At 43.2% G+C, this 24,776-nt stretch overlaps 1 protein-coding gene across 3 annotated transcripts; it reads left to right on the top strand.

The window, feature by feature from the left end:
* Nucleotides 1-412: 412 nt before the first annotated feature.
* On the top strand, nt 413-14,793 carry Il1rn (interleukin 1 receptor antagonist). 3 transcript variants are annotated; one of them, XM_021155602.3, is made up of 5 exons: nt 413-544; nt 9,414-9,465; nt 11,312-11,400; nt 12,401-12,513; nt 13,306-14,793. In XM_021155602.3, the coding sequence occupies exons 1-5, from the start codon at nt 535-537 to the stop codon at nt 13,519-13,521; spliced, it is 480 nt and encodes a 159-aa protein (XP_021011261.1). In that variant the 5' UTR covers nt 413-534; the 3' UTR covers nt 13,522-14,793. The 3 variants fall into 3 exon arrangements, with proteins under 3 accessions (XP_021011261.1, XP_021011259.1, XP_021011258.1); XM_021155600.2 differs by lacking the exon at nt 413-544 and adding an exon at nt 9,181-9,259; XM_021155599.2 differs by lacking the exon at nt 413-544 and having other exon boundaries at nt 9,195-9,465.
* The last annotated feature ends 9,983 nt before the right edge of the window (nt 14,794-24,776 follow it).

The raw sequence follows: 24,776 nt of genomic DNA, 5'->3' as shown, positions 1-24,776 counted from the left end.
TTAGCTTATTTTATTCTTTCCCTCTCCACTTTCTCTCATTAGAACACAGTTGCCTTTGTTTGGCTTGCAACCGGTGTTTGTGAGAGCACTTGTAAGTACCACAGGCAGGACTAAGTCAGAATGTGTTTTAAACAAATTTGTGCACACATAATGGTCTCATAACAGCTGGGTTTGAGGTGATACAAAGGTCCCACCTCATAAATCCAGCTCCTTTCCCACATGTGACCTCCAGGTTTACATATATAAGAACCAGTTTGGCTTCTGCTAGACTGAGTCACGCCTCTGGAAGCTGGGCCTGGCTTGGCTTCAGTCATCAGCAACCAACCTCCTAGGGCTGACTGGCCTGTGTAGGAGTATGGGAGTGGCCAGCTCCCCCCTTTTATTCTGCTTAGGTAGCTGGGAAGGAGGGGCAGTTACACCCTGGGAAGGTCTGTGCCATAGACACTGCCTGGGTGCTCCTTTATACACAGCAAGTCTCTCTGGAGTGAGACGTTGGGAGGCAGTGGAAGACCTTGTGTCCTGTTTAGCTCACCCATGGCTTCAGGTAAGGTCTTTGAGGTCATATGAAAAGTAAGGGAGTAATTGCTCACCACTAGTGTTGACTCAATGCTCAATGCCAGACGCATGGAGCACTAGGCTATCAGGAAAATCTGGCCAATGGGAAGCCACAAAATCCCAGGAAACTACCTAGATATGCTGGGGCAGAGGGGGTATGCCCGATATGAGAAAAGTCATCATTGAATAGTGTTGGCCATTCTCCACTGTTTGTGAAAACAAGAAATAGATGAAATGTCTCTGCAAGATGGTAGAAAGAAGTATGTGTGTAATGAAAACTGCTGATATAAAGTCATCTGTGTCCAAGGTTGAAGTGTGATAGAGAAAGATAGAGTCTGCAGAGGATTAACAGATTGACACTAGGCAACATGTTTGCCATAGAGAATATAGGCTCAGGTGGACATTCTTAAAGGGAAAGCCAAATATTATCATGTATTGGGTTGAATTCAGGAACCAGTGCAAGCAAGCACAATATAGACACCATAGTCTCTGAAAGAAGGAATCAGAAACACCATCAAAATCCAAAGAGATGGGAGCTTCCAATTGTGACCAAGCAGAAACCATGGCTCTAAGAATGGAGAGGTTAAGCATGTGACTTGATGGGGGGCTTGCAGAGTAAGAACAGGAGCAAGGGTGTACCATGTGCTTCCCTGGGACTTTACTGTCTCTCTCCATGGAGTCTGGCTTCTTGCCTCACAGATGATGCTTGTAAAGAAGGGAGGGAGAAAGAGAAGGAGAAAGCAATGGTGATGGGAAGTATAAATCCTGTTTAGGGCCCGCATCTGAAGATAGTTTAAGAATGCTAGACACTAACATTGTCTTAAGATAAATGGCTTAACTTGGAATGAATCAATGGTGGATGTGAGCATTCTTTTATTTACTATGGTCTCTTCCTGGGTGGGAAGTTCATTTTTGGCTTTTGTATATATTTCAGTTATCTATTTGTCTGTCTGTCTGTCTGTCTGTCTTATTTATAATCTATGAATTCGTCTATCATCTAAACTGCATACCATCTATCCAAATGGATCGTATCTTTGCCAATAATAACAAGCTAAATTATCAAGTGACAGTCATTAAGTCATTGTGTTTGCAATTTGTGGCACCATCCACCAGGATTCACAATTTAGAGTGACCAATCATGCTAGGTTTTCGAAGACTGAGGAGGTCACTGAAGTATAGAATGTTCAGTAATGAAGCTAAAATAGTCTTTGACAAACCAAGGCAGTTTGCCATCCTAGTTCATAACCAAGTAAAATGGCTTTTATTATAGCCTATACAAAGGTTTTAAATCATTTTTCCTTACATTCCACATGCTTTTCCATATTTCCAAGCAGTTATGAACTAAATAGTTACTCCATAGGCTAATGAGCCAGAGCCAAAAATTTAAATCATAAGTAAAGGTCTTGCTCGTGTTGACCTTACAATGAAGCAAAGAAGGTAAACGCCTGTGGCACAGCTGTCTGTTGTATGGGAAAGAACAAAACCCAGAATTTAAACCTTGCCTTAGACAGCGTCTAAAAGAAATGTAGTCTTTCTGGGCCTTGAGTTTTTTTCTGCAAGCTATCCAGGTTCATTCCGATCATGAAAGTGTGTTCTATGATGTCCACCTTACACAGAGTAGATTGGTATGAAGAGTGTAGTACAAGATGGGGTATCACTCAGTGGGAGACTATACTACCTGTGGTAGTTTGAATGAGAAATGTTCTCTATAAATGCTTGGACATTTGACCATTTGGTGCCCAGTTGGCGGGCTGTCTGGGGAATTTAGGAGATGCAGCCTTGCTTGAGGAGAGTATTACAGTGGGTAGGACCATTTAACACCTCAGTCCACTTCGAGTTCATTTCTGCTTTGTGTCTGTGGTTGAAAATGTGAACTCCCAACAGCCTGCTCCAGCCACCATGCTTTCCATGCAATGTAGACTCGTATCCCTTCTTGAGCCATGTAAACTCTTTTTTTTTCTATAAGTTTCTTCAAATTATGGTGTTTTATCACTGCAGCATAAAAGTAATGAATGTGAAAACAGAGGTGGGCACGGCAAATGACAGCACAGCTGTGCCCTCTCTCAGAATTCCTGTCCATCTCCAAATTCTCTTGCCTTATGAAGTTAACCATCAGAGAAAAGAGTCAGCATGTACCTCTGAAAATGTAATAACTATAAAAACGATGACATTCAGAGCCAATACATATCACCCACACACCATGGAATTAAAAGCCATCTAGGAAGACTTAACCTCAGAAAGGATTCAGGGAAGGTTTCCTATCTGGATCTGGGAAGAAATTGAGCCTCTTGAAAAGCACTGATCCACAATTGTTGGTTTATGCCCTGTCTCCTGAATGACCTTTACTAGCTATGAGAGTATACATGGTCACCTTGACATCAGAAAGCTAGAGGGCTAAAACTTAGGTAGAGAGAGCCAGGAGCACAGATGTTTCCCTGGGGAGCTTCCAACAAGGTGTATTATTAAGATGAGCTCAAATACCTGACATGATTAGGAAGGATCAGATGGACAAAAAAAAATATCAGGCTATACCATCAGGTGTTCTTTTTTCCCCCTACTTCCTCTCATACTAGTATATTTATATGTGACTTGGAAGGAACAACTTTGACCCACTGTTTTAGTAAGAATTAGCAAAGTTAGGATAATATTGTCACAACTGTGTGGTTCATACCACACAGCTAAGCTATTAGAGAGTTGGCTAGAGGGCTACGAGGTGATTTTGTTACAACTTAGGGTGCATACTTATTCACCCAAGGCCAAATGCACGCATCTCACAAATGGTGCCTAGTGGCACAAGCTTAGCTCCAACAGGCAGGGGCAATGCTCACATCAGTATTCATTAAAGTTTTCTGGAAATATATATTCAAAAGCTCAAGTCCAAGTGGATCAAGGACCTCCACATAAAACCAGAGACACTGAAACTTATAGAGGAGAAAGTGGGGAAGAGACTTGAACATATGGGCACAGGGGAAATTTTCCTGAATAGAATACTAATGGCTTGTGCTGTACGATCAAGAATCGACAAATGGGACCTCATAAAATTGCCCAGCTTCTGAAAGGCAAAGAACACTGTCAATAAGACAAAAAGGCAACCAACAGATTGTGAAAAAATCTTTAGCAACCCTAAATTCAATAGAGGGTTAATATCCAATATATACAAAGAACTCAAGAAGTTAGACTCCAAAAAGTCAAATAATAACCCTTTTTCAAAATGGGGAACAAAGCTAAACAAAAAATTCTCAACTGAGGAATACCGAATGGCTGAGAAGCACCTAAAACAATGTTCAACATCCTTAGTCATCAGGGAAATGCAAATCATAACAACCCTGAGATTCCACCTCACACCAGTCTGAATGGCTAAGATTAAAAACTCAGGTGACAGCAGATGCTGGTGAGGATGTGGAGAAAGAGGAACACTCCTCCATTGTTGGTGGGATTGCAAGCTTATACAACCACTCTGGAAATCAGTCTGGCGGTTCCTCAGAAAATTGGACATAGTACTACAGGAGTTACAGTGGTAACTCCTGGGCATATATCCAGAAGATGCTCCAACATGTAATAAGGACACATGTTCCACTATATTCACAGTAGCCTTATTTATAATAGCCAGATGCTGGGAAGAACCCAGATGCCCCTCAACAGAGGAATGGATACAGAAAATGTGGTACATTTACACAATGGAGTACTACTCAGCTATTACAAACAATGAATTTATTAAATTCTTAGGCAAATGGATGGACCTGGAGGGCATCATCCTGAGTGAGGTAACCCAATCACAAAAGAACTCAAATGATATATATACTCACTGATAAGTGGATATTAGCCCAGAAGCTCAAAATACCCAAGATACAATTTGTAAAACACATGAAGCTCAAGAAGAAAGAAGATCAAAGTGTGGATACTTCTATCCTTCTTAGAAGGGGAAACAAAACACCCATGGAAGGAGTTACAGAGACAAAGTGTGGAGCAGAGATTGACGGTAAGGTCATCCAGAAACTGCCCCCACCTGGGGATCCATCCCATATACAATCACCAAACCCAGACACTATTGTGGATGCCAACAACTGCTTGCTGACAGGAGCCTGATATAGCTGTCTCCTGAGAGGCTCTGCCAGGATCTGACAAATAAAGAAGTGGATGCTCACACCTATCCATGGTACTGAGCAGAGTCCCCAATGAAGGCGCTAGAGAAAGTACCCAAGGAGTTAAAGGATTTTGCAGACCCATAGGAAGAACAACAATATGAACTAACCAGTACTCTCAGAGCTCCCAGGGAATAAACCACCAACCAAAGAGTACACATGGTGGGACTCATGGATCCAGCTGCATATGTAGCAGAGGATAGCCTAATTGATATCAATGAGAGAAGAGGCCTTTGGTTCTGTGAAGGCTCTATGCCCCAGTGTAGGGGAATGACAGGGCCAGGAAGCGGGAGTGGGTGGGTTGGTGAGAGGGCAGGGGAGAGGGGGAATGGGATGGGGAGACGGGATTTTGGAGCAGAAACCAGCAAAGGGGATAACATTTTAAATGTAAATAAAGAAAATATTCAATAAAGTCAAAGGAGGAGGAGAAGAAGAAGGAGAAGGAGTGGATCAGTAGCAGGGAGAGGAGAAGTTGTACAAGCTGCACATGTAGGCCAGGGCTGTAGGGGTGGTGGGCACTGTGACTCATCCCTCCCATTTTGCCTGAAGTAAGGAACTGTGCACAATCACTACTGTTTGAGTAATTCCCACGTGCCAGTACATCATCTCAGAGTCTTACTGAATTCTCATAGCAACCCACATCGTGGTTTCCAGTACTAAACCTGGTTAATGAGTAATGAAACTGAGATCTAGAGAGTCTGGGCACCTTGTCTGAGGCAGTGATGTCTTAGAATGATGTAAGAGGATTGAAACATGAGGTCAGCCCAAGAACTCCTTTCCTGCACACTCAGAAAGAGCATACTGCTGGCCTTTGTGGAGGTGAAAGTGGTCATGGGAAGAAGGCACAGACCAGGGGAGTCTGGGAGCCCAATGTGTCCAACCTCTAGGAATAGACTCTTCCCATCTGAATTTGGGCTGAGGTCAGAGAAATATTACTCATCAGCTATCATGTGGGAGTAGGGGGAGGATTTCACTTGGATAGCTGTCCTGGGGCAGCTATGGAGCCTCGCCATTCACCTGCCAAGTCACATCTCTTCCACAGTCTTCAAGAATGTTTGAGATGATGTTACTGATCAGATGTTCTAGCAAAGTCTCACCAGTTTGCCAAAGTTTGGCTCCTTTAGACATTTATCCTCATTAAGAATCTCTGGTTTCCATTCACCGCTATATCAGCAGCCACCAAAACTTTGGTTTTCAAAAAACAACATTCTATAAAAATCTGAAAATGGAATGAAAAGAATAACAAGGGCTGGTGAGATGGCTCAGTGGGTAAGAGCACCCGACTGCTCTTCCAAAGGTCCAGAGTTCAAATCCCAGCAACCACATGGTGGCTAACAACCATCCGTAATGAGATCTGGCGCCCTCTTCTGGAGTGTCTGAAGACAGCTACAGTGTACTTACATATAAGAAAGAAAGAAAGAAAGAAAGAAAGAAAGAAAGAAAGAAAGAAAGAAAGAAAGAAAGAAAGAAAGAAAGAAAGAATAACAAACCCTAATATGGTAAATTACATATTAAGAAACTGAAAGCATGTATAACTTAATGATATTCTTGTATCCTGCATATAGAAATCACATCACTTGTAAATATCATATTTACAGGACAATGTGATATAAATATTTGTGCTTCACTTCAACTAAATTGTCTTGTATTTCTTGTGTTAATTTTTGTCTTCCTATGAATGCATAATTAATAAGAAGTTGAATATATATAAGACATAGACTTAACATCGTGTTATAAATTGTAGAATATTCACCACAATCAGGCTAATTAACACATCTTCCTCCTCGCATAGATCCCATTTTCTTTCTCCTTCCTTTTTCCTCCCTCCCTTTCCCCTTCTGTCCCTCTCATTTTCCTTCTCCTTTCCTTTTAGAGGGGAGAGGTAGTGAGGCTACTCAGCAACCACTCTTGCAAGTTTCAGTGTTTAGTAAACAGTGCTATCACTGTCATATGATTCCCCAGATAACGCTCATCTTAGCACCTTGGCATGCATTAGATCTGTGAAGTAGCACAGAGGCAGAAGAGAGACAGGCATCTGACCTTCAACCGATGGGGTAGCCTCTCTCCCTCAGAGAACTGGATGGTCTACCAGGAGGCAAAGATACTGCAATCCTTTATAGGGATGGGGTGAGGAGCTTGGGAACGAGGAAACTGTTCCTGCTGTAGTGGCCTACACATCTCTGGTTCCTGACATTGTTGGCTCAAAGCCAGACAGGCTGTCCTTTCTGGGACAACTGGTAACAGTTGAGCAAAGTCATCTGCACTCTCTTAGGAATCCTGCTACACATACAACTGAGGCTCTAATCCTCGCATTTAACTCTATGCATTCCTTAGTCATCTCCTGCCTCTGGCAACCATCAACCTATTGTCTATTTCTGAGTTTTAATGTGAATTTTATTGATATATAAAATGTAGCATATGTACAAATAAATAAGTAATAAAAGAGTCCAGAGTGGCTTCAAAATCACATTAAACAAGCATAAGAGCTTCTGGGAGCAGGATGGCAGCTGCTTCTCCTTTCAGCAGCTGTGATAGCAACAGTTTGTACCTGGTGACTAATAAACCTTTCAGAAACTTTAAAGCTTAATTAATTCAACAGTTTCTGGATGTTGTAAATAGCTAGGCAAGTTTATGCACATCCTCTCTTTCAGCCAGCTTCACAAAAGATTTTCAAAACAAGAAATTAGCAAATAGAATAGTCCCTTGACTGTCACAAGTAGATATAGCATTTTTCTACAGTCACTCAAGAAAGATATGTACTTGCCATTTTGACTCTCAAAAATTATCATCCAGCATTATAGTAGCAGACATGTCCCATTTTGGAGGGCTGGGGACAGAAGAACTTCTTAAAGACTTGATAGTTCTTTAGCTTTTTCCATGAAAGGATTTAACTCTTCTTTGAAGATACTCTGCTTTCTTGGGATGAAATAAGGTCAGATGCATCCATTGAGCAGTGGTGGGCACACCTTTAATCCCAGCATGAGTGAAGCAGAGACAGGAGGATCTCTGAGTTCAAAGTCAGCCTGGTCTACAAAGCATGTTCCAGGACACCCACGGCTATACAGAGAAACCCTGTCTCAAAAACAAAAAGAAGAAAGAAAATGAGGTCAAATTCGTCGAGATCAATGAGTGCCATAAGAGCTGGGGTTTGATCCTCTGCCATTAACAATCTCTACAACTTTTCCTAATGTCTCTTTCTGCATCTCTTTAAAGTAGTGAGAAGTTGAAATAAGGTGACCACTATGCTCCAACCCAGTTCTGAAAATCCTATGCCTGTGCTCCCGACAGCACTCTCCCTTGTTGGAACTCACAAGGACTCTCTTCACCTTTTGATAACATAAACTAGGAAAAGCTTACCTTTCCCCCAACTGTCCAGAAAACTGTGTGAAGGGAACTTAATGCTTTTTAATGCTCACTTGGGATCAAAATTTAACTCCCTTCTTTCCTACTACCTCCAAGAAAGACATGATCCTCCTCATTCTGAGAATAAAGAAGCAGAGACAAAAATAAAAGATTTTTTCAAGGTCACACAGATGATAGTGACAAGCAGCAAAGACCAGTTGCTGCCCACACACTTAATCCACTTTTCCATGATTTGGGAATGAAGTCACCTCTAAAGGACTCCAACTTCACAGAGGACCACCACACTAGGCTCTTGCCTGCAAACATAACAGAGTATCATTAATGATGTCAGGGATTGATGGTTACCCATGGGACGGTCTCAAGTTGGGCCAATTATGGTTGGCCATTCCTTCAGTCTCTGTTCCATCGTTGTTCTGCATTTTTAGGGGAGACAAATTTTGAACCAAAAGTTTTATAGTTTTGTGTGCATTTGGAATGTAAATAAATAAGATAATTAATTTTACAAAAGAGACTTCAACTTTTCAGATGCAGAATTGGGGAAAGATGGCCAATTTTAACACACCTCTTGGGAGGACTCATTTCTCTAGGGCAGAGGTCAACAAACTTCTACGCTACGGGTGACCTGTCCTGTTTTGTAAACAAGGCATGTTGGAGCAGAGTTGACTTTTCTGGCTTACAAATTGCTTGTGAGTGCTTTTGTACCATGATAGCCGAGCTGAGTATTATGTTAGATTGGATAGTTCACAAAATACCAAATATTTACCATCCGGTTCTGGGCAGAATGTTTATGTCTAGCCAGCTGTCCCTTCTCCAAAGAACACAATAACAGTGACATGACACTGTCCTTTGTTCACCAGGCCCTATTGCTTGCCTTCAAATGAAAAGGGGACATTTCTATTCAGATTTGTTTTGGGGGGGGGAGTGGAACAGGGGGGATCAGCAAATAGACTCAGAGTACCTGTCATGCAAATGAGGGAGTCTGGTTTTCATTGTGCTCTTCTTCCCAGGAACACCATGAAGGGGAAACAGAGAACTTAATTTTGGGGAAATTACACAGGGTAAGGGGGAGGAGATCAGTTACAACACACCATTGCGACACTTTCAGGGTTGACAGTGACAGCAGTAAAGGTTTCTCTTTTTGGAAATATGAGGGTTTTTCCGCTTCTGACAGTGGAACGGAATGACAGCAGCACAAGCCGGTGAATGACTACTTTCTTTATAAGCAACCACCTTGAGCCTGAAATGGCAGTCGCTAGTCTCGTCTATTGCCTTGCTGCGGCCTCGAGATGGAAATCTGCTGGGGACCCTACAGTCAGCTAATCTCTCTCCTTCTCATCCTTCTGTTTCATTCAGAGGCAGCCTGCCGCCCTTCCGGAAAAAGACCCTGCAAGATGCAAGCCTTCAGGTAAGTCTTCCAAAGACATAGGATTGCATAGACCAAGGACCAGAGACACATGCCATATGTCCAGGGCATATGCAGGAATAGGATATATGTGTGTGTGTGTGTGTGTGTGTGTGTGTGTGTGTGTGTGTGTGTGTATGTGTGTGTGTGTGTGTATGTGTATATATATACACATATGTATGTATGTGTGTGTGTGTGTGTGTATATATATATATATATATCCTTGATTCAAGAACAGCATGCTAAATGCAGTCTTTAAGTCTTATGTTTTAAAATATTCCATGCATGGACAACAGGACAGTTAACTGTGCTCACTTTCTCAGACACCTAAATGTTCAGTAAGTGATGGACAGGCACCCGGAAATAACGCTAGCTTTGGGATCTAGCAAAGAGGAATACTTCAGCAAGACACAGTCAAAGGCTCAGACCAACAGTCTACACTCCGTATCTGTGTTGACTTGGAAGATATCTCTCTTTGGAGTCCCCAGTTTCCTTATCTGTAACATGATACTGCTCTGATGATAACCCCTTGTGTGCCTTACAGGGTGAACACTAAATACATGAGTGACACTGTAACCATGTTCTGAGACCTGTGCTCTGAGAACTGTAAAGTGCCTGAAAAATGGCCTGAGTTTTAAAAATTGGATCAAAAGCCTTAGGAGATGCCATCAACCTTATAGTAAAAATGGAAGGCCTCGATTTTGATTTTAAAATGAATAAAGAGATTGTTGGTGCATATGATCTGTTCTTGATCCTTCCTGAGAGTGAAGTCTGTGTTGAGTCACTTCCCCTTTGACCCTGTCTGCTTTGGATCCACAGCTGGAGGCTGGGACTCTTAACTGTGAGTCTATGCATCTATCCCAAGGCAAGTCTGTCCTATAGATCCAGTAACTGCTCCGTGAGATTTACCATCATCACATCCTCTTAGCAGCCTCAAGAGAGGTCCCTGGAGTCCTGTTAGCAAGACTATTGAGCCCCTTCAGTTTGAAGCTCACCAGAGATGTAGAGACCAGTCACAAAGGCACAAATACTCTTTCACGTGCAGAGTACTTGGTTTGTCCTCCACCCATCCCTGAGCTCCTAGGCTGCTCCAAGCTACTCAAAAATTCCTGTCAGCTCTGCTGACCAGGTAAAGAGATAAGGGACAGATCCAAGATCATATCATCAGGTCTCCCTTACCACACCTCACAGGTGCCTGCCTCTCTAGAAGCCAGAGGGCCTTTCACCAAGAAGTCAGAGAGTAACAAACAGGCCCTGGGTGAGCTAGACAGGAAGCTGACTTATTTCCAAGGATAGCTATCCCTGTCAGACCCAGAGCAGATGGTCCCACAAGAGGTTTTAGTTGTAGACTTGCAGGTATAAGTAGAGTAGCTTGAAGTAGGAGTAGTGAAGCCATACTAGCCTGGCTACAATACATTCTAACCCTTGAACCTGTAACACTATGATGTGGTGGCCATGAACTACAGGTGGCCATCTAAATTTACACATAAACGCATGAAAGGAGAAGAAAGTCCTGTACCTGGCAGCTCTATTTAGTGGAGTGATGATACGATGTGTTTGCATCGCCTAAGTTTCTATCAGATGCTGACGCTCTATAGAAAATTCTGCTAAAGTCATGGATGTCCATGCTGGGATTCTGAGGTGAGGAACAAGAAAAAGAGGTTTTCTGTTCACCAGATGTGAGAGATGGGCTCATCTCTTACATAGTATTTGCTTAAATCTTCTCATTTGTGTTATGAACTTGGTAAGTACCACATTTCTAGCAAGTCTAGATGTAAATTAGGTGACTCTGAGGAAGTTGGAAAGGGCTCTGTACTGTCTACTCGAACTAGGCCATTTTGCTTTTCAGAATCTGGGATACTAACCAGAAGACCTTCTACCTGAGAAACAACCAGCTCATTGCTGGGTACTTACAAGGACCAAATATCAAACTAGAAGGTGAGTAGATAACAGGGAAGCTGGTGTAATATGGACATAGAGTCCTTTGCCCTGCTCCTTTGCCTAAAAGTGGGATGTCCTCATTTCTGTTGAGTTGGAAATGAGAGATTTGACCACCAGGGGACATATGGGAGTGGCCTCAAGAGAGCAGAAAAGATAAAGACTGGGTCACAATGCCCCAGGGACACAGCTGAGAGGAACAGAGGCCAGAAGGCACCACGGCACCTCCTTAGTCCTTCTGTGCTGATAGACCACTATACCCCAGTGTTATTCAAACTCTACCTTTGCCCTAGGCTAATATAACATGTACATGGGCTGGGTAGTATTTTTACTGTGGACACCACCCTCATCATGTACCCTCTAAACTAGGACAAAGCCACATGAATTTGGAGGAGCATTACCCACAGATTCTTCAGTTTTTCTTTTAGAAAAATGAGGGCACTTAGTTGACAGAATTTGAGTTTCCCCTTAGCCCTGGAGTTTAAAGTTCCCACATCTCTGTTTGTGAGGGAACGAAGCATTACTTGTATCTCCTCAGGATCCCCCAAGCCTTCTGCTTTCCTGTATCACTCAGCAGTTATGCAACTGGCTTTTCCTGTCTTTCTAGTAATTCTCCCATGAGCACACTCAAGCATAAAAGGTGCTGGCCTTTCTATTGCTACCCAGTAACAAGATGGAAAGGTGAACGGTGTGGAACCTAATTCATGGGCCTTGTGAGCTTTTGTGCCTCTGCCTACTAACAGCAAATCTGTTGACTTGGAGGTCTGGTTCACTGTAGAAAGTAAAGGAAACTTGGGAACAGTGTAGAATCTAGGAAGCTGGTCCTTACATAGAGTGTGCTCATTTGGATCTTTTGCTTGGAGGCAGACTAGAAAGATAGAGCCTTCCTGACCTTCTGACCTTATAGTTTTAGTTTAAAAAGAGAGACAGAAAATACAGACTCTCCCCTACCCTTGCCTCCTCTTCTCTCTTTCTGACACCATCCTCTACTCTTCTCCAGAAAAGATAGACATGGTGCCTATTGACCTTCATAATGTGTTCTTGGGCATCCACGGGGGCAAGCTGTGCCTGTCTTGTGCCAAGTCTGGAGATGATATCAAGCTCCAGCTGGAGGTAAGAATCTGGTTTAGCTATCAAATCATTCTAAAACCCAATGGTTATGACAACTACAGGTGTTTCTCATAACCCTGAGCATGCAAAGATGAGGGAGGCTTTTCCTTCTTCACAGAGTACTATTTTGAGGTCACTCCTGAAGCAGTTTCCACAATGTTCTTGGTTGGTATTGGGTGTCCAAGGTGTTTTCTCATCCTCTAAATTACCCTTTACGTAACTTCTTTGCATTCAGTCAACACTCTGAGCTCCCTTATAGTGTGGTGGCCAACTTTTATGAGAGATTGTTCCAGAAAGACAGGCCTCAATGTGAAAGTGCTTATTAAGCTTGGGTTTATGTAAGTCTATTGGCAGAAGCCTGTGACGTGGTTGATATGGATTCATTGTAGAAACGTACTGCACAAGGATCTAAACTTTAGGAGGAGACATGGTCATAGAGGAGCATGACCTGAACCACCATGGGTCTTGTGCCTCCTAAACCAGTTGAACCTAACTTCTTCTAGCAAGGTCAATTCTCAAGACTATATACTCTCAATCATTATCTATGCTACTAGCTATTTATTATCTACATTACTAATTTGCGTCCCACACAGACCTGTGTCACTCACTCCTTTACCTAGTCAGTAGTAATGGGCTGTTCAAACATTATCTTTAGGGGTAGCTGGACAAACTTTTAATCCAACTGCAAATAGTCACAAGCATGAGTTTGTTGCTAACTCTTACCAATGGACAGGAACACCTTTTAGAGGACTTTCTCAGCCCTCAGCAATTACCTGACCATTTCTTGACTTCCAGGAAGTAAACATCACTGATCTGAGCAAGAACAAAGAAGAAGACAAGCGCTTTACCTTCATCCGCTCTGAGAAAGGCCCCACCACCAGCTTTGAGTCAGCTGCCTGTCCAGGATGGTTCCTCTGCACAACACTAGAGGCTGACCGTCCTGTGAGCCTCACCAACACACCGGAAGAGCCCCTTATAGTCACGAAGTTCTACTTCCAGGAAGACCAATAGTACTGCCTAGGCCTGTAATGATCACCAACTGCCTGATCACTCTGGCCATCATTGGGGCCTGAGGAACAACTTTTGCAGGGTGTACAGTAGAAGGAGACAGAAGAGTTCTGATGATAGATCTCTGCCTCAGTCAGTTGGCTGACCTAATCCCCATGATGATTCCAGAATAATCTTGCAAATTGGATCATGGCAGGCGCTTGTTCAAAGCCCTTTCTTGTTGCCTCTGCCATCTGGGTGAAGTCTAGACCACTTGCTTGGCCTAGGTGTCTTCTGCTCTACCACCCACCCCACCCTGCCACAAACACACACTTTTTTTTGTTTTTTCCATTGTTCTGCACTTCCACAGTCCAGACCAATCAAGTCACTTGACAATATGCCCCAAGTGACTCCCTTACCCTGTTTTATAAACCTGTGCCTGTCTATGGAGAAGGTTTTAATTCTCCTTGTTATTCATTTTGGGGTTTTTTGATGAAACCACCAGGGCATTACATATACTAAGAATGTGCTCTACCATCATGCTATGTTTCCAGCTCAGGGAGGCACTTTTAAGGATCTAGAAAACAGAAATTAAGGATCTCATAGTTATTTTATTATGCCAGTCTTATTCCATGTGGGCAAGAGGCTTCTTGTGGAAATTATGTCCTTTCTGAGAGGAGCTGGGGATTAGATGCTCCTGCATTTGTGAAATGGTTATAAGCATAGAAAAATAGTTGGTAAGCTTTCTTTCTTTCCTTATTTTGTGTGATGCCTTAAACTGAAAAGTTAAAATTTGATGGATTATAGGATTCCCATAATCTCCCCCTTCCTTTTTTTCTTCTTTGGAAATGTCCAATAGTCTATATTCCTCTGTCCCGCCCAAACACCATCTTCACTCCAAACCTACCACAGCTGCCCGAAGAAGTTCCCCACAATCTGCAAATGTGGCTCTCGGGCCTTTCCTGATGTGATGAATGAATCTACTGATCATTTCTTGACCATTCATTTTATCACTTCTAACCTTGAAACGTATGGAAGTAGCTATGTTCCTGACTGTTTCCTCTGCCAGACTATGAACTCTGGAGATCAGGGAGCTTCGTGTGTGTGTGTGTGTGTGTGTGTGTGTGTGTGTGTGTGTGTGTGTGCAAGCGCTACATATTGGGTCCCTCCAAGGATGAACCCCCTCTTTGGCTCTTAGAAGGCACTCAGAGAATATGTGTTATACGTGCTCACAGAAAGTTTCTTACTCCTCCCTGTGACTTTGGCTTTATTTTACAATAAAACATTGAAAATGTCCACTTTGTTGGTTGTGAACAGGAGCCCAGGTCTAAGGTGCTGGGGAAAGAGAAAGGGTGGGAGATTTTTCTTTATTCTATGGCTAGAAAATAGTTACCTCCTCTCTGAAAGTCTTCTTCCTCATTTCTGGGTAACAGAATATCAAACACCTTGCTTATAAGTTATAAAGTATTGTTGTCCACCATGAACCCACCAAGTAAAAACAACGCAAATACCTATCATGGATGAATAATCATGCAAGAATCAGATCTGCACTCAACGCCACACAATGACAAAGATAGCAGCAAATGAGCCACAGACGGCTCCACCCAACCCAATAGATGAACACTTGGTTCAAAATCACTAAAGCTCAAATACTCCCAGGTCAAATACCAGGTAACAAGTTAATACTCAACAAAGGGGGAAAACAAATGTTCCACTGAATCCTGTGATCCTGTGGACGTGGTTCATCTCCTGTGTTGTTTGGCATGTGTGCTCAGGATGAGCTGATTAAAACTCTTCTCAGGGGTTCAGTTTTCCCATCTCTGCTTGTAAATAAAAAGCTTATGCAGAATACTGATCTACCACTGCCTTTAATTGATGCAATACCCTTCTCTAATGAGTAGTAATATGGTTACTATTATCAGTCCTGGAAGAGTTAGTGCACAAGGACTCTATTTCAAAGCTTCCTTGCTTCAAGTATGACCCACAATGTGCAACCCCATCATTTGGGAATAACATGACAGCTCCTTGTGCTTCATACCAGACTTCCTGGCTTAGAAGTTCACCTTAACAAGACCCCCAGGCTAAGCATACAGACTAAAATTTGAAAAGCACTGCTTTAGACAAGTATGGAGGTGCACACACTTAGACCCAGAACTCACAAATAGAAATGGATCTCTGAGTTTGAGGCCAGCCCGGCATGGTCTACAAAGAGAGTTCCAAGACAACCGGGGCTACACAGAAAAACTTTGTTTCAAAGAGTGGAGGAGGAGGAGGAGGAGGAGGAGGAGAGAGAAAGAAGGAAAGAAGGGAGGGAGGGAGGGAGGGAAGGAGGGAAAAGAAAGAGAAACACTGCTTTCCCAAACTGCTGCCATATAGTGTGTAAGCTCTAGCACATTTACCAACAGGATTAGCATAAATATAAATTCCTGTATCCCCAATCTCTGTCTCATGGCCATACCAAAACCTCCCCCTCTCATTGCTTAGTTAGACTTCAGGTGTTCCTTAAGGAACTCTGAAAGGAAAGCTTTAGGCCACAACCATCTGCAAAAATGTCAGTCCAACACATCCAAGGGTCTCTGTCTCATGCATATATACATCAATACCTTGTGAATAGTAACTACTCAGAGTTAGCCACTGCACACATCAGTAGGAATTCATGGATTAGGTCAGCCAACGAACCCGTGTGGACTGAATTGACACCAGGCAAGGTTTGAAGGAGCTCATAAACCAGGGAAAAGTGGGGAGCAAAGTAGAGAAAATGACCACCAGCTGGCAGTAGCACTCAAAAGCTTTAGTGAGCAATGCTCTTTCACTGGTTCAAGGTGGATCCTCACCACCAGGATCTGCTCAAGCCTGGTGGAGCTCACACAAAGAAGGGGAAGAAAGCAAAAGAATTTCCATGGTAGATGGGAGTTGAAGAGGAGATTTCAGTGCCTAAGGAATGTGTCTCAGAGACACATCAGGGAATCTCTGATTTAGACTCCAAAGGGAAACAATTTTGCCTAGGGTTTAAATCATTAGCATAAAGTTATTGGGTTTAGTGGGGTCTGTATCTTGGTAGCAAATAGGTCCTTAGTGGACAAACATCTGCTTCTTTGGGCTATATTTAAAACAATAAATGTGTAGACATTTGGGTTTGGCACAGCTGGGGTTTGGAGCTCTTGACTTTCACTGAAGAAACCACCCACATAGGTTCCTTAGCTTGCATTGAAGAAACTAGCCAATACACAAAATCCATCTTTGGATTTGAAATGGTACAAAGAATGGAGCACAGCTCAGAAGGCCAGGCTTAGGTAGCACATTCAAGGGGAAGTCTTTCAATTAGGAGGCAGTAAAATGGTGAGAATGGTGTAAGTCTGACAAGAAAGCTTAGGTTGTGAGGGTCGAAGGTGCTTTAAAGTATGTAAATGCAACTTGTAAAGGTATGAGAAAGTGACTTAAGGTGAAAAAAAAATGAACAACTCTTCATATTTCTTTCCCTCACCATGCTATTGTTATACTAAGACTTTGAAAGTTCAAAATTTTAACAACCAAGAGTTCTGATGAGCTATTTGTTGTAAATCAGGTGCTTACCAGCTGTCTTTCAGTGACTCAGCACCAGCATCTTATGTCATCACCCACCACTACTTGATGGGTCACATTGCCACTATCACTGTGAGTTCATATTTTCCTATGTGACCCTTTAAAAGATCCCAGCCACCCCAGATTGCTCCTGGTCTCTCTGTCTATCTGTCTCTCTCTCCCATGTTCCCACTCCAAGACAGTCTTTTGCCCTCTCCCTTCCCCCAGGAACCCTCTTGCCTTAGATCTGTTGCTGTGATTTCTAGTGGCACCCTTGGCCTCAATCCACCAACATGCTTTTCACTGCTTATCCTAACGCTCTGGTAAGCACTGACTTACTACTACCATAGTGATAAGCTTAAGATTTTAAATGTCCTTTGGTTGTCTTCTAAGTATTGACTTAAAAATTGTTTCACATTGTGCCAAAAACATATCTTTTCAATCTCTATACACCCAGTCTTCTGGATAGAGGAAAGGGTGTTCATGCTTTTAACCAAAACCGTTTTGGGGTTCCCAAGCTTTTACTATGATGCAAAGGCAAGAGTCTACTGTCCTTCCTACAGTGTAGGCTTCAGTACAGATTACAAACTGTGGAAATGCTAACATATTTGAAACATTTATCTCTTTTATAAACTAAAATAAAGTCTTGTAAGCTTAAGGGAGTTGACTTGAGTATACTTTTCACAGGTCAAACGGACTCCAGATAGGTGGTCCTGTTAACCAACAGCCTACATTTCCCCACCTACTGTCTATTCCTGAGGGTGGGCTCTCTCCCCATTTCCATGGTCTTAGGACTCCCCTCCCCCAGCTACCAGGACCATGGGATTAAAAGTTTCAAATGTACACACTGAATAAAAATTTCCCCTAAGCTCCTTAACCTTACCTTTACCTCTGTCACATGTGTATGTATGTATACACATGCCAGCCAGTTGCGTGTCCCTAGCCCCAGGTGATCTTGAGGAGCCTGGATAGCAAGTGAAACAGCCTGCTATTCCCAGACTTGGCCAACGTTCCAGAATTTTAGGTGGAAATAACAATGCCCTGATATCAGCAGGAAGTAGTCATAGAAGATTATGCCTCCCCTTACCATTCATTTATTATCAATCAAAAGCCTGGGGTGTTGTTTCAGCCCCCCATTCCCACCCCTCCTATCCCCCCAGACAAATCGATGAGATGCCTATTCAACATATCAAAACAGATCTGGCCACCATATTCTCCCAACATCCCTCAGTCCCTACCTGTTAAAAAGAGTTCTCCAGGTTGTATACCCTGAACCCAGGGGACTTTGATTGGATAAATGTGGCAAGGATGATGGGAGTACTGTTGGTGGGCCTGTGGCAAGGTGAGAGGGAGAGAGAGAGAGAGAGAGAGAGAGAGAGAGAGAGAGAGAGAGAGAGAGATAGATAGATAGATCTGGGTGGCTAGGGTGTGTAAACACAGCATCTGGCACACCTGGTGGTGTCAGATGATGACATAAACTGCTGCTAGGTCCCTGAGGGCAGGCCAGCTGGGACACCTAGTTGCTAACAGGCTGGAATTTTCTTCCATATCTAATCTACACATTTTGGTTATCCAACCTTTTTTTATACCTTTTCTCTCCAGGCTGCTGCACCTGGTTCCTCTCTCTTCCTTCTTCCTTCTCCCTTCTCCTCCCTGTCTCCCAACATGGTACAGCTCAGCCTGGTCATGTCTACTCTGGACTCTCCCAGAAATCCCTCTGTCTGCCTCTGGCTATGCCCTCCCACATAACTATAATAAACATTCTCCTCTACAAGGCCTAGGAGTAGTCATGTCCTCTCCTTTCCTTTCCTTTTCTTTTTCGTTTTTGTTTTTGCTCTTTTCACTCAACTAAGAGTCAGAAGGGTCTCACAGGGGCCAGAAAAGAACAAAGAAGGAAGCCAGACAAGCGCCTACAAGAGAAATGGTACTTTCTTTTGTCTCTAGGCCTGATCAGTAGTACATCATAGAACCACAGAAACCTGGCTCACAAATCTAAAAGTAGGCCAAGCAGAGTGGTGCCCTCCTATAACCTCAGCACTCTGGAGGAAGAGTATGAGTTCAAGATTATAAACAGACAAAACTCCAGAAGCAATTGTGAGGGTTTCTAGCTCTCACGGTCCCTACTTCCTGCAGTTATGGCCTTGGTCAAGCAACCCTGGATCCCAGGCCTCCATTTCCTCATTTGGGAAAAGGGTACTGTACTCTCTCTGTGTTAGGAGGCTGACCCGTACAGTTCCTTATCAAAAAGTGCAATGCCTGAGCTCTCGTTCCACATGGAGATTCTGATTCACTTGGTCTAGGGGTGGCTTAGGGTGGAACAAAGTCAGGTTCCCCAAGTTGTTCTGCCCAGCAGCATCTGTTGACACAGAAGCTGGGGGAGCCCTTTTACTGCAGAAAAGGGCTTCTTACTAAATCAGCCATACCCTTCTGCAGTGCTCTCACTTAGAATGACTGTCACAGACAGTACTTGGCTGATATGTGTGATGACCTGGGTCCCACCCCTAGCTCTGATGGGTAGGAATGAGAAAATTGCTGATTCTTCAGAAGGGTGTGGTACTACCACTTGGGTAGCTGAGACAGGAGGACTGTGAGTTGGACCCTACATGGATTGCAAACTGAGACAACTTTAAAGAAAGAGAGGTTTGATAATTCCCTGCTGTCTCAATCATAAGGTTGACTAAATGCTGGGTGTAGGAGGCACAGCTAGAATAGGCGTTGGAGAAAGCTGAAGAGATGGCTCAGAGGTTAAGAGCACTGACTGCTCTTTCAGAGGTCCTGAATTCAATTCCCAGCAACCACATGGTGGCTCACAACCATCTGCAATGGGACTCAATGCCCTCTTCTAGTGTGACTGAAGAGAGCAACAGTGTACTCACATATATAAAACTAAATAAATCTTTTTAAAAAGAGAAGAAAAAATGTCTTTTTTTAAAAAAAGAAGTTTCAGCCGGGCGTGGTGACGCACGCCTTTAATCCCAGCACTCGGGAGGCAGAGGCAGGCGGATTTCTGAGTTCGAGGCCAGCCTGGTCTACAAAGTGAGTTCCAGGACAGCCAGGACTATACAGAGAAACCCTGTCTCGAAAAAAACCAAAAAAAAAAAAAAAAGAAGAAGAAGAAGAAGTTTCACAAGCATAAGCATTGGAGAAACCAGGATTGTCAATCACAGGGAGGCAACTCGAAGGGGTTGCTATTTTCTTCAATAGAAGGAAATAAATGGTGCCTGGACACCTGGAATGCTGGAGTAAGTGGTTAAAAGAATCCAGTGATCTTTTGTTATTTTATTAGAAGCCAACCTCCACCTGAATCCCCCCAATATCCTGAGAATTGTTTAGGCCCAGGCCTTATCAACAGTGACTAGAACTCATTCCTATGAAAGAGGCCTGTCTTAGGGTTTTACTGCTGTGAACAGATACCATGACCAAGACAACTCTTATAAGGACAACATTTAATTGGGGCTACCTTACAGGTTTAGAGGTTCAGTTCATTATCATCAAGGCAGGAACATGGCAGCCTCCAGGCTGGCATGGTACAGGAGGAGCTAAGAGTTCTACATCTTCACCTGAAGGCTGCTAGCAGAATACTGACTTCCAGGCAGCTAGGGTGAGGGTCTTATAGCTCACACCTACAGTGAAACATCTACTCCAACAAGGTCACACCTTCTAAGATTACCACTCACTGGGCAGAGCATATACAGAATATCACAGGGGCCTGTGTACTTTGCATCCCCCACCAATTGAGGAGACAAAACATGTGCTTGTCACAGATCCTACACCCTACCCCTGAGCTCTGTTTGTCAACCAATAGAATTCATTCTTATTGTAAAGGTCACAGGTGCTTTGCTGCCTTGCTAGAGAGTTTCCTAGTAAATATGCCTAACACTGTGTAGTTATAACTGTCATGTGGAAACTTTTTTCAAAAGTTTTACTATGGTTTAATATGTAAGAAGAATAAACAGTAAGGGGTCAAACCCTGGAGGGTTTTTGGTTTTCGTTGGTTCATTGGTTGGATGGTTGGTTGGTTGGTTGACTGGTTTAATTTGGTTTAGTTTGATTTTTTGAGACAGGAGTTTTCTGTGTGACCACCCTGGCAGTCCTGAAACTTGCTTTGTACACAAGGCTCTCCTCAAACTTACAATCTGCCAGTCTCTGCCTCGTTTGACCCAGTGATTACAGAGTTTCATTGCTCAGCATGTGTCTCCATCTGCTTGAGCATTATAAGGCTTGTGGGGTACCTGACAACTTAGAATTTCACTATTTGGGTGCATAGTTTAAACAATGTCACTATGACTGATATTAAATCAGTGTAGTTTTTGTAGTTTTGATTGTAAAATATCTAATCCACAGAAACAAATCTCAAAATGTTTTGTATTGAACCCAGTTATCTTAGAAAAGTATGGAAAGACTGTAAAAAAGAATCAGGGTTCTGATTTATGAAGTTGAATGGAGGAACCATGGGCTTTTGGGGGTCTTGATCACAAATAAGCAAGAAAAGAAGTTCAGAAAATTTCCACCAGAGGGCAGCCATCCAAAAAGAAATCTTGGGTAGACAACTCTAATGAGCTCAATTCTCACCTCAGTCTGAGTCAAAGTTTTTTTTTTTTTCCAGACTCCCCAGGGAAAATCTGCCCCCACCCCTCTTCTAGGCTTTCTTATTCACCAATCAAGCCAATTTAAGGTAGTTACTTGATAAAGTGCATAGCCCCAACACCTCACCACCCCTCAGGACTGTGTTCCCCAGGATGGCCCTATCCTATGGTTCTGTGTACTCAATATAGCTCTCTAGCTCTTAGCCCCTAATTCTCCTCTTTTTGTTGATATATTCTGAGAGGAAGCTGATATCTCTTCCACACCCACTCAAAGGATCAAAGGGACCTTAGGGAACCTTTGGCCATATAAACACAGAACTGTGTGTTCCAGAACAGAGCTTGAAAATTACAGTTCTAGCTGGGTGTTGCTTGAAGCTGTAATCCCAGTATCCAAAACTGGGATATCCAAACGTGAAAGCCTCATTCACATCAGTGGGTTATATTTATTGTTGAGTTTCAGACCCCAGAACAAACAGCTGAGATGCATATTTTATATACCAAAGCTGACCTAGCCTCCAGGCTCTCCCAACACCTCTCAGTCTCTACCTAGCATATGCTACCTTCTACCCTACCAGCCCACCAAAGGGGCTGGGCTCCCCTTCCCCCACAGGCTCTTCCCTATATACTCAGACATTTTAGTCTCTCTGCCCCCTTTCTCCTCTCTTCTCTCCCTCTCTCTGCAAGAGCTCTTTCTCTCTTTCTCTTCCAACGTCTCTTTCCCTCCAGGGCAACTTCCCTGGCCTCCTTCCTTGGGGCCTGAGACCCTGCCCTCCTGAGAGTAGCTTCCCAGAAAATCTACATTTATACATAATTTAATCTGGCTTGAACTGGTTCATTTTACCAATGGAGAAATCACTTACCATTTATAGCCAACCAAAAGTCACACACAGAAAATGTAAGTGACTGTAGAGACCAAGGAGAAGTTCCATCTGGCATCAATTTTGTTTGAGCAATTAGAAGGCCCCTTCCCCTTTAATTGGTTGACACCCTTACAACAGTGAGGCTATTTGCATTCAAGTTAGGCTGTATATGTTATGCCACATATAGAGAAATCTTTAGGCTAGATTTAGGAAATGCAGGAACAGCTTTATGCTAAACAGTTCAATTTAACATGAAGTAGTGCCTCATTGTTGATTTGAATTTGTACCAGTATATTAAGTATTTCATTGTGTTCCTCTTAGCCACTCATCTTTATTGTAGTGATTGTTTCAATCTTGTCCTCATCATTTTTAAATTCAATTTTTTTTGAGAGAGAGAGAGAGAGTATCTCACTACTAGACTCCAATCCTCCTGCCTCAACCTCCCAGTCTCTAGGATCACATGTGTATATACTACCTACCACAAAGGAGCATTTGTTATCTTTGCTCTTGTTGTTGTTTGTTTGCTGCTATTTTAGTAGTAAATTATTATTATTACTATTATTTATTGCTATTGAGGGACCCTAGGGGGGGTCCATTCCCACACCCTCCTTACAGCTTCCCCTTCCCACCTAGGGTCAAGGTTAGGCCAAGTTCCATTCTCCACCCACAGGAACTTTCTTGAGTAAAAATTTTCTCAGAATGTACTGACTAATAGTCACCTGACCCTCTGGAAAGTCCCAGGTAGAGTTCAAATGTGTGTCATGCTTGCTAGCCAATAGAATTAAAGGTCAATGCTTAACTGAGCCATGCTTAACCAATAAGTTTAGTTTGAACTGTAACCTTGCTGTGCCCCTAAAAACCATAATCCATTCCTTTTTAATATTTATTTATTTATTTATTATATGTTAAGTACATTGTAGCTGTCTTCAGACACCCCAGAAGAGGGCATCAGATCTCATTAGGGATGGTTGTGAGCCACCATGTGGTTTCTGGGATTTGAACTCAGAACCTTTGGAGGAGTAGTCAGTGCTCTTAACCACTGAGCCATCTCTCCAGCTCCATCCATTCTGATTGTAATGAATTATTTATAATATCCATTCTGGGTTGCCTTCTTGTTACTCACCTCAAGGGACTGGATGAGGGTTGAAAATAAACCTCTTGCTTTTGTTATCGATCTGTGTCTCTGTGTCTCACTTGGGGGCATCTTGAAGTAAGTACCACTGGCTGGAGGAGAGGGGAGTCTTACATTTGGGGCCTGGTCTGGGATTCAAGGAGACCACCCCAAGTGACCACTGACTAGGCTGATCAGAGGGGCAAAGACTGAGCTCGGCAACAGCAACAGCCACCTAAGTAAGTGTTTGTCTCTCTGTCTTGTGTGGTCGGTTGTGACTGACAAACATGCCTTAATGCTGTGACCATGGAGAGTCTGGAGGACACTTCAGGCCCCACACCCCAGAGGGAGTTGAGACGACTCTGCTCCCTTTGGAAACAGCAAGACACAGTTATCGGAGGGAGCCAAGCCTTGCTATAACCTGGTTTCTATGCCTGTGGAAGGGGCAAACTGTCTCTGTGTTGATTGTCTTTCTCTGTGGTCTTGGACTTGGACTGACGACATTTTTGGACATTGGACAGACTTAATCTACCCTGTTAAATATGCTAGTTAACCACTGCAGAAAGGTTAGGAAAAGAGAAGAAAACTTGTCCGTAGTTGTAAAGAAGGGCAAGTTAGTCACTCTCTGTTTCTCTGAATGGCCTACCTGCAGAGTAGGGTGGCCACCCATAGGGACCTTCGACTTGCAAGTGATCAAAACAGTAGAGAAAATAATCTTTAGGTCAGGATCTCTCAAGCACAAAGACCAAGTGCCCTACACATTTACCTGGAAGAATCTAGAGGAGCTCCACCCCTCCCATGGATAAAAGCCTTTCTTTCCTCAAGACCCACCTCACAGGTTCTGGTGGTCAGGAAAATGGAAACATGGGAGGAGAGATCCGGACCTGAGAAGAAGTCTATCCTCCAAGACCCTTCAACACTGGACCTGTTGCTCCAAGACCCTCCTCCTCCATATCCCCATACCCTTGACCCCATGGCCCTGCCAGCACCAGTACAGGCTCTGGGATCCTCAGTCCATATGGGACCAGGGCCATTGTATCTCCCTTTTCCAGAGGAAAAAGTGGAAGGAGACCCCCAACTTCCCAGTCCCACCAAGGGGACCGGAAGTCCGAGAGCCACATCCCCTGAGGGCATATGGGCCTCTAGATGATAAGGGAATCA

This window comes from Mus caroli, unplaced genomic scaffold, assembly GCF_978045245.1.
Source record: "Mus caroli unplaced genomic scaffold, Mus_caroli_1 scaffold_2, whole genome shotgun sequence".
In the NCBI taxonomy this organism is placed as follows: Eukaryota; Metazoa; Chordata; class Mammalia; order Rodentia; family Muridae; genus Mus; species Mus caroli.
Note: the sequence above shows the minus strand (reverse complement) of the source record. Positions and strands in the feature narration are given on the sequence as shown.

Bases quoted from the DNA above. Each gene is read 5' to 3' on its own strand.
- Il1rn (XM_021155599.2), top strand. From the start codon at position 9,347: ATGGAAATCTGCTGGGGACCCTACAGTCAGCTAATCTCTCTCCTTCTC. The intron at 11,401-12,400 runs GTGAGTAGATAA...ACTCTTCTCCAG, and splicing joins ACCAAATATCAAACTAGAAG to AAAAGATAGACATGGTGCCT. The intron at 12,514-13,305 runs GTAAGAATCTGG...CTTGACTTCCAG, and splicing joins ATATCAAGCTCCAGCTGGAG to GAAGTAAACATCACTGATCT.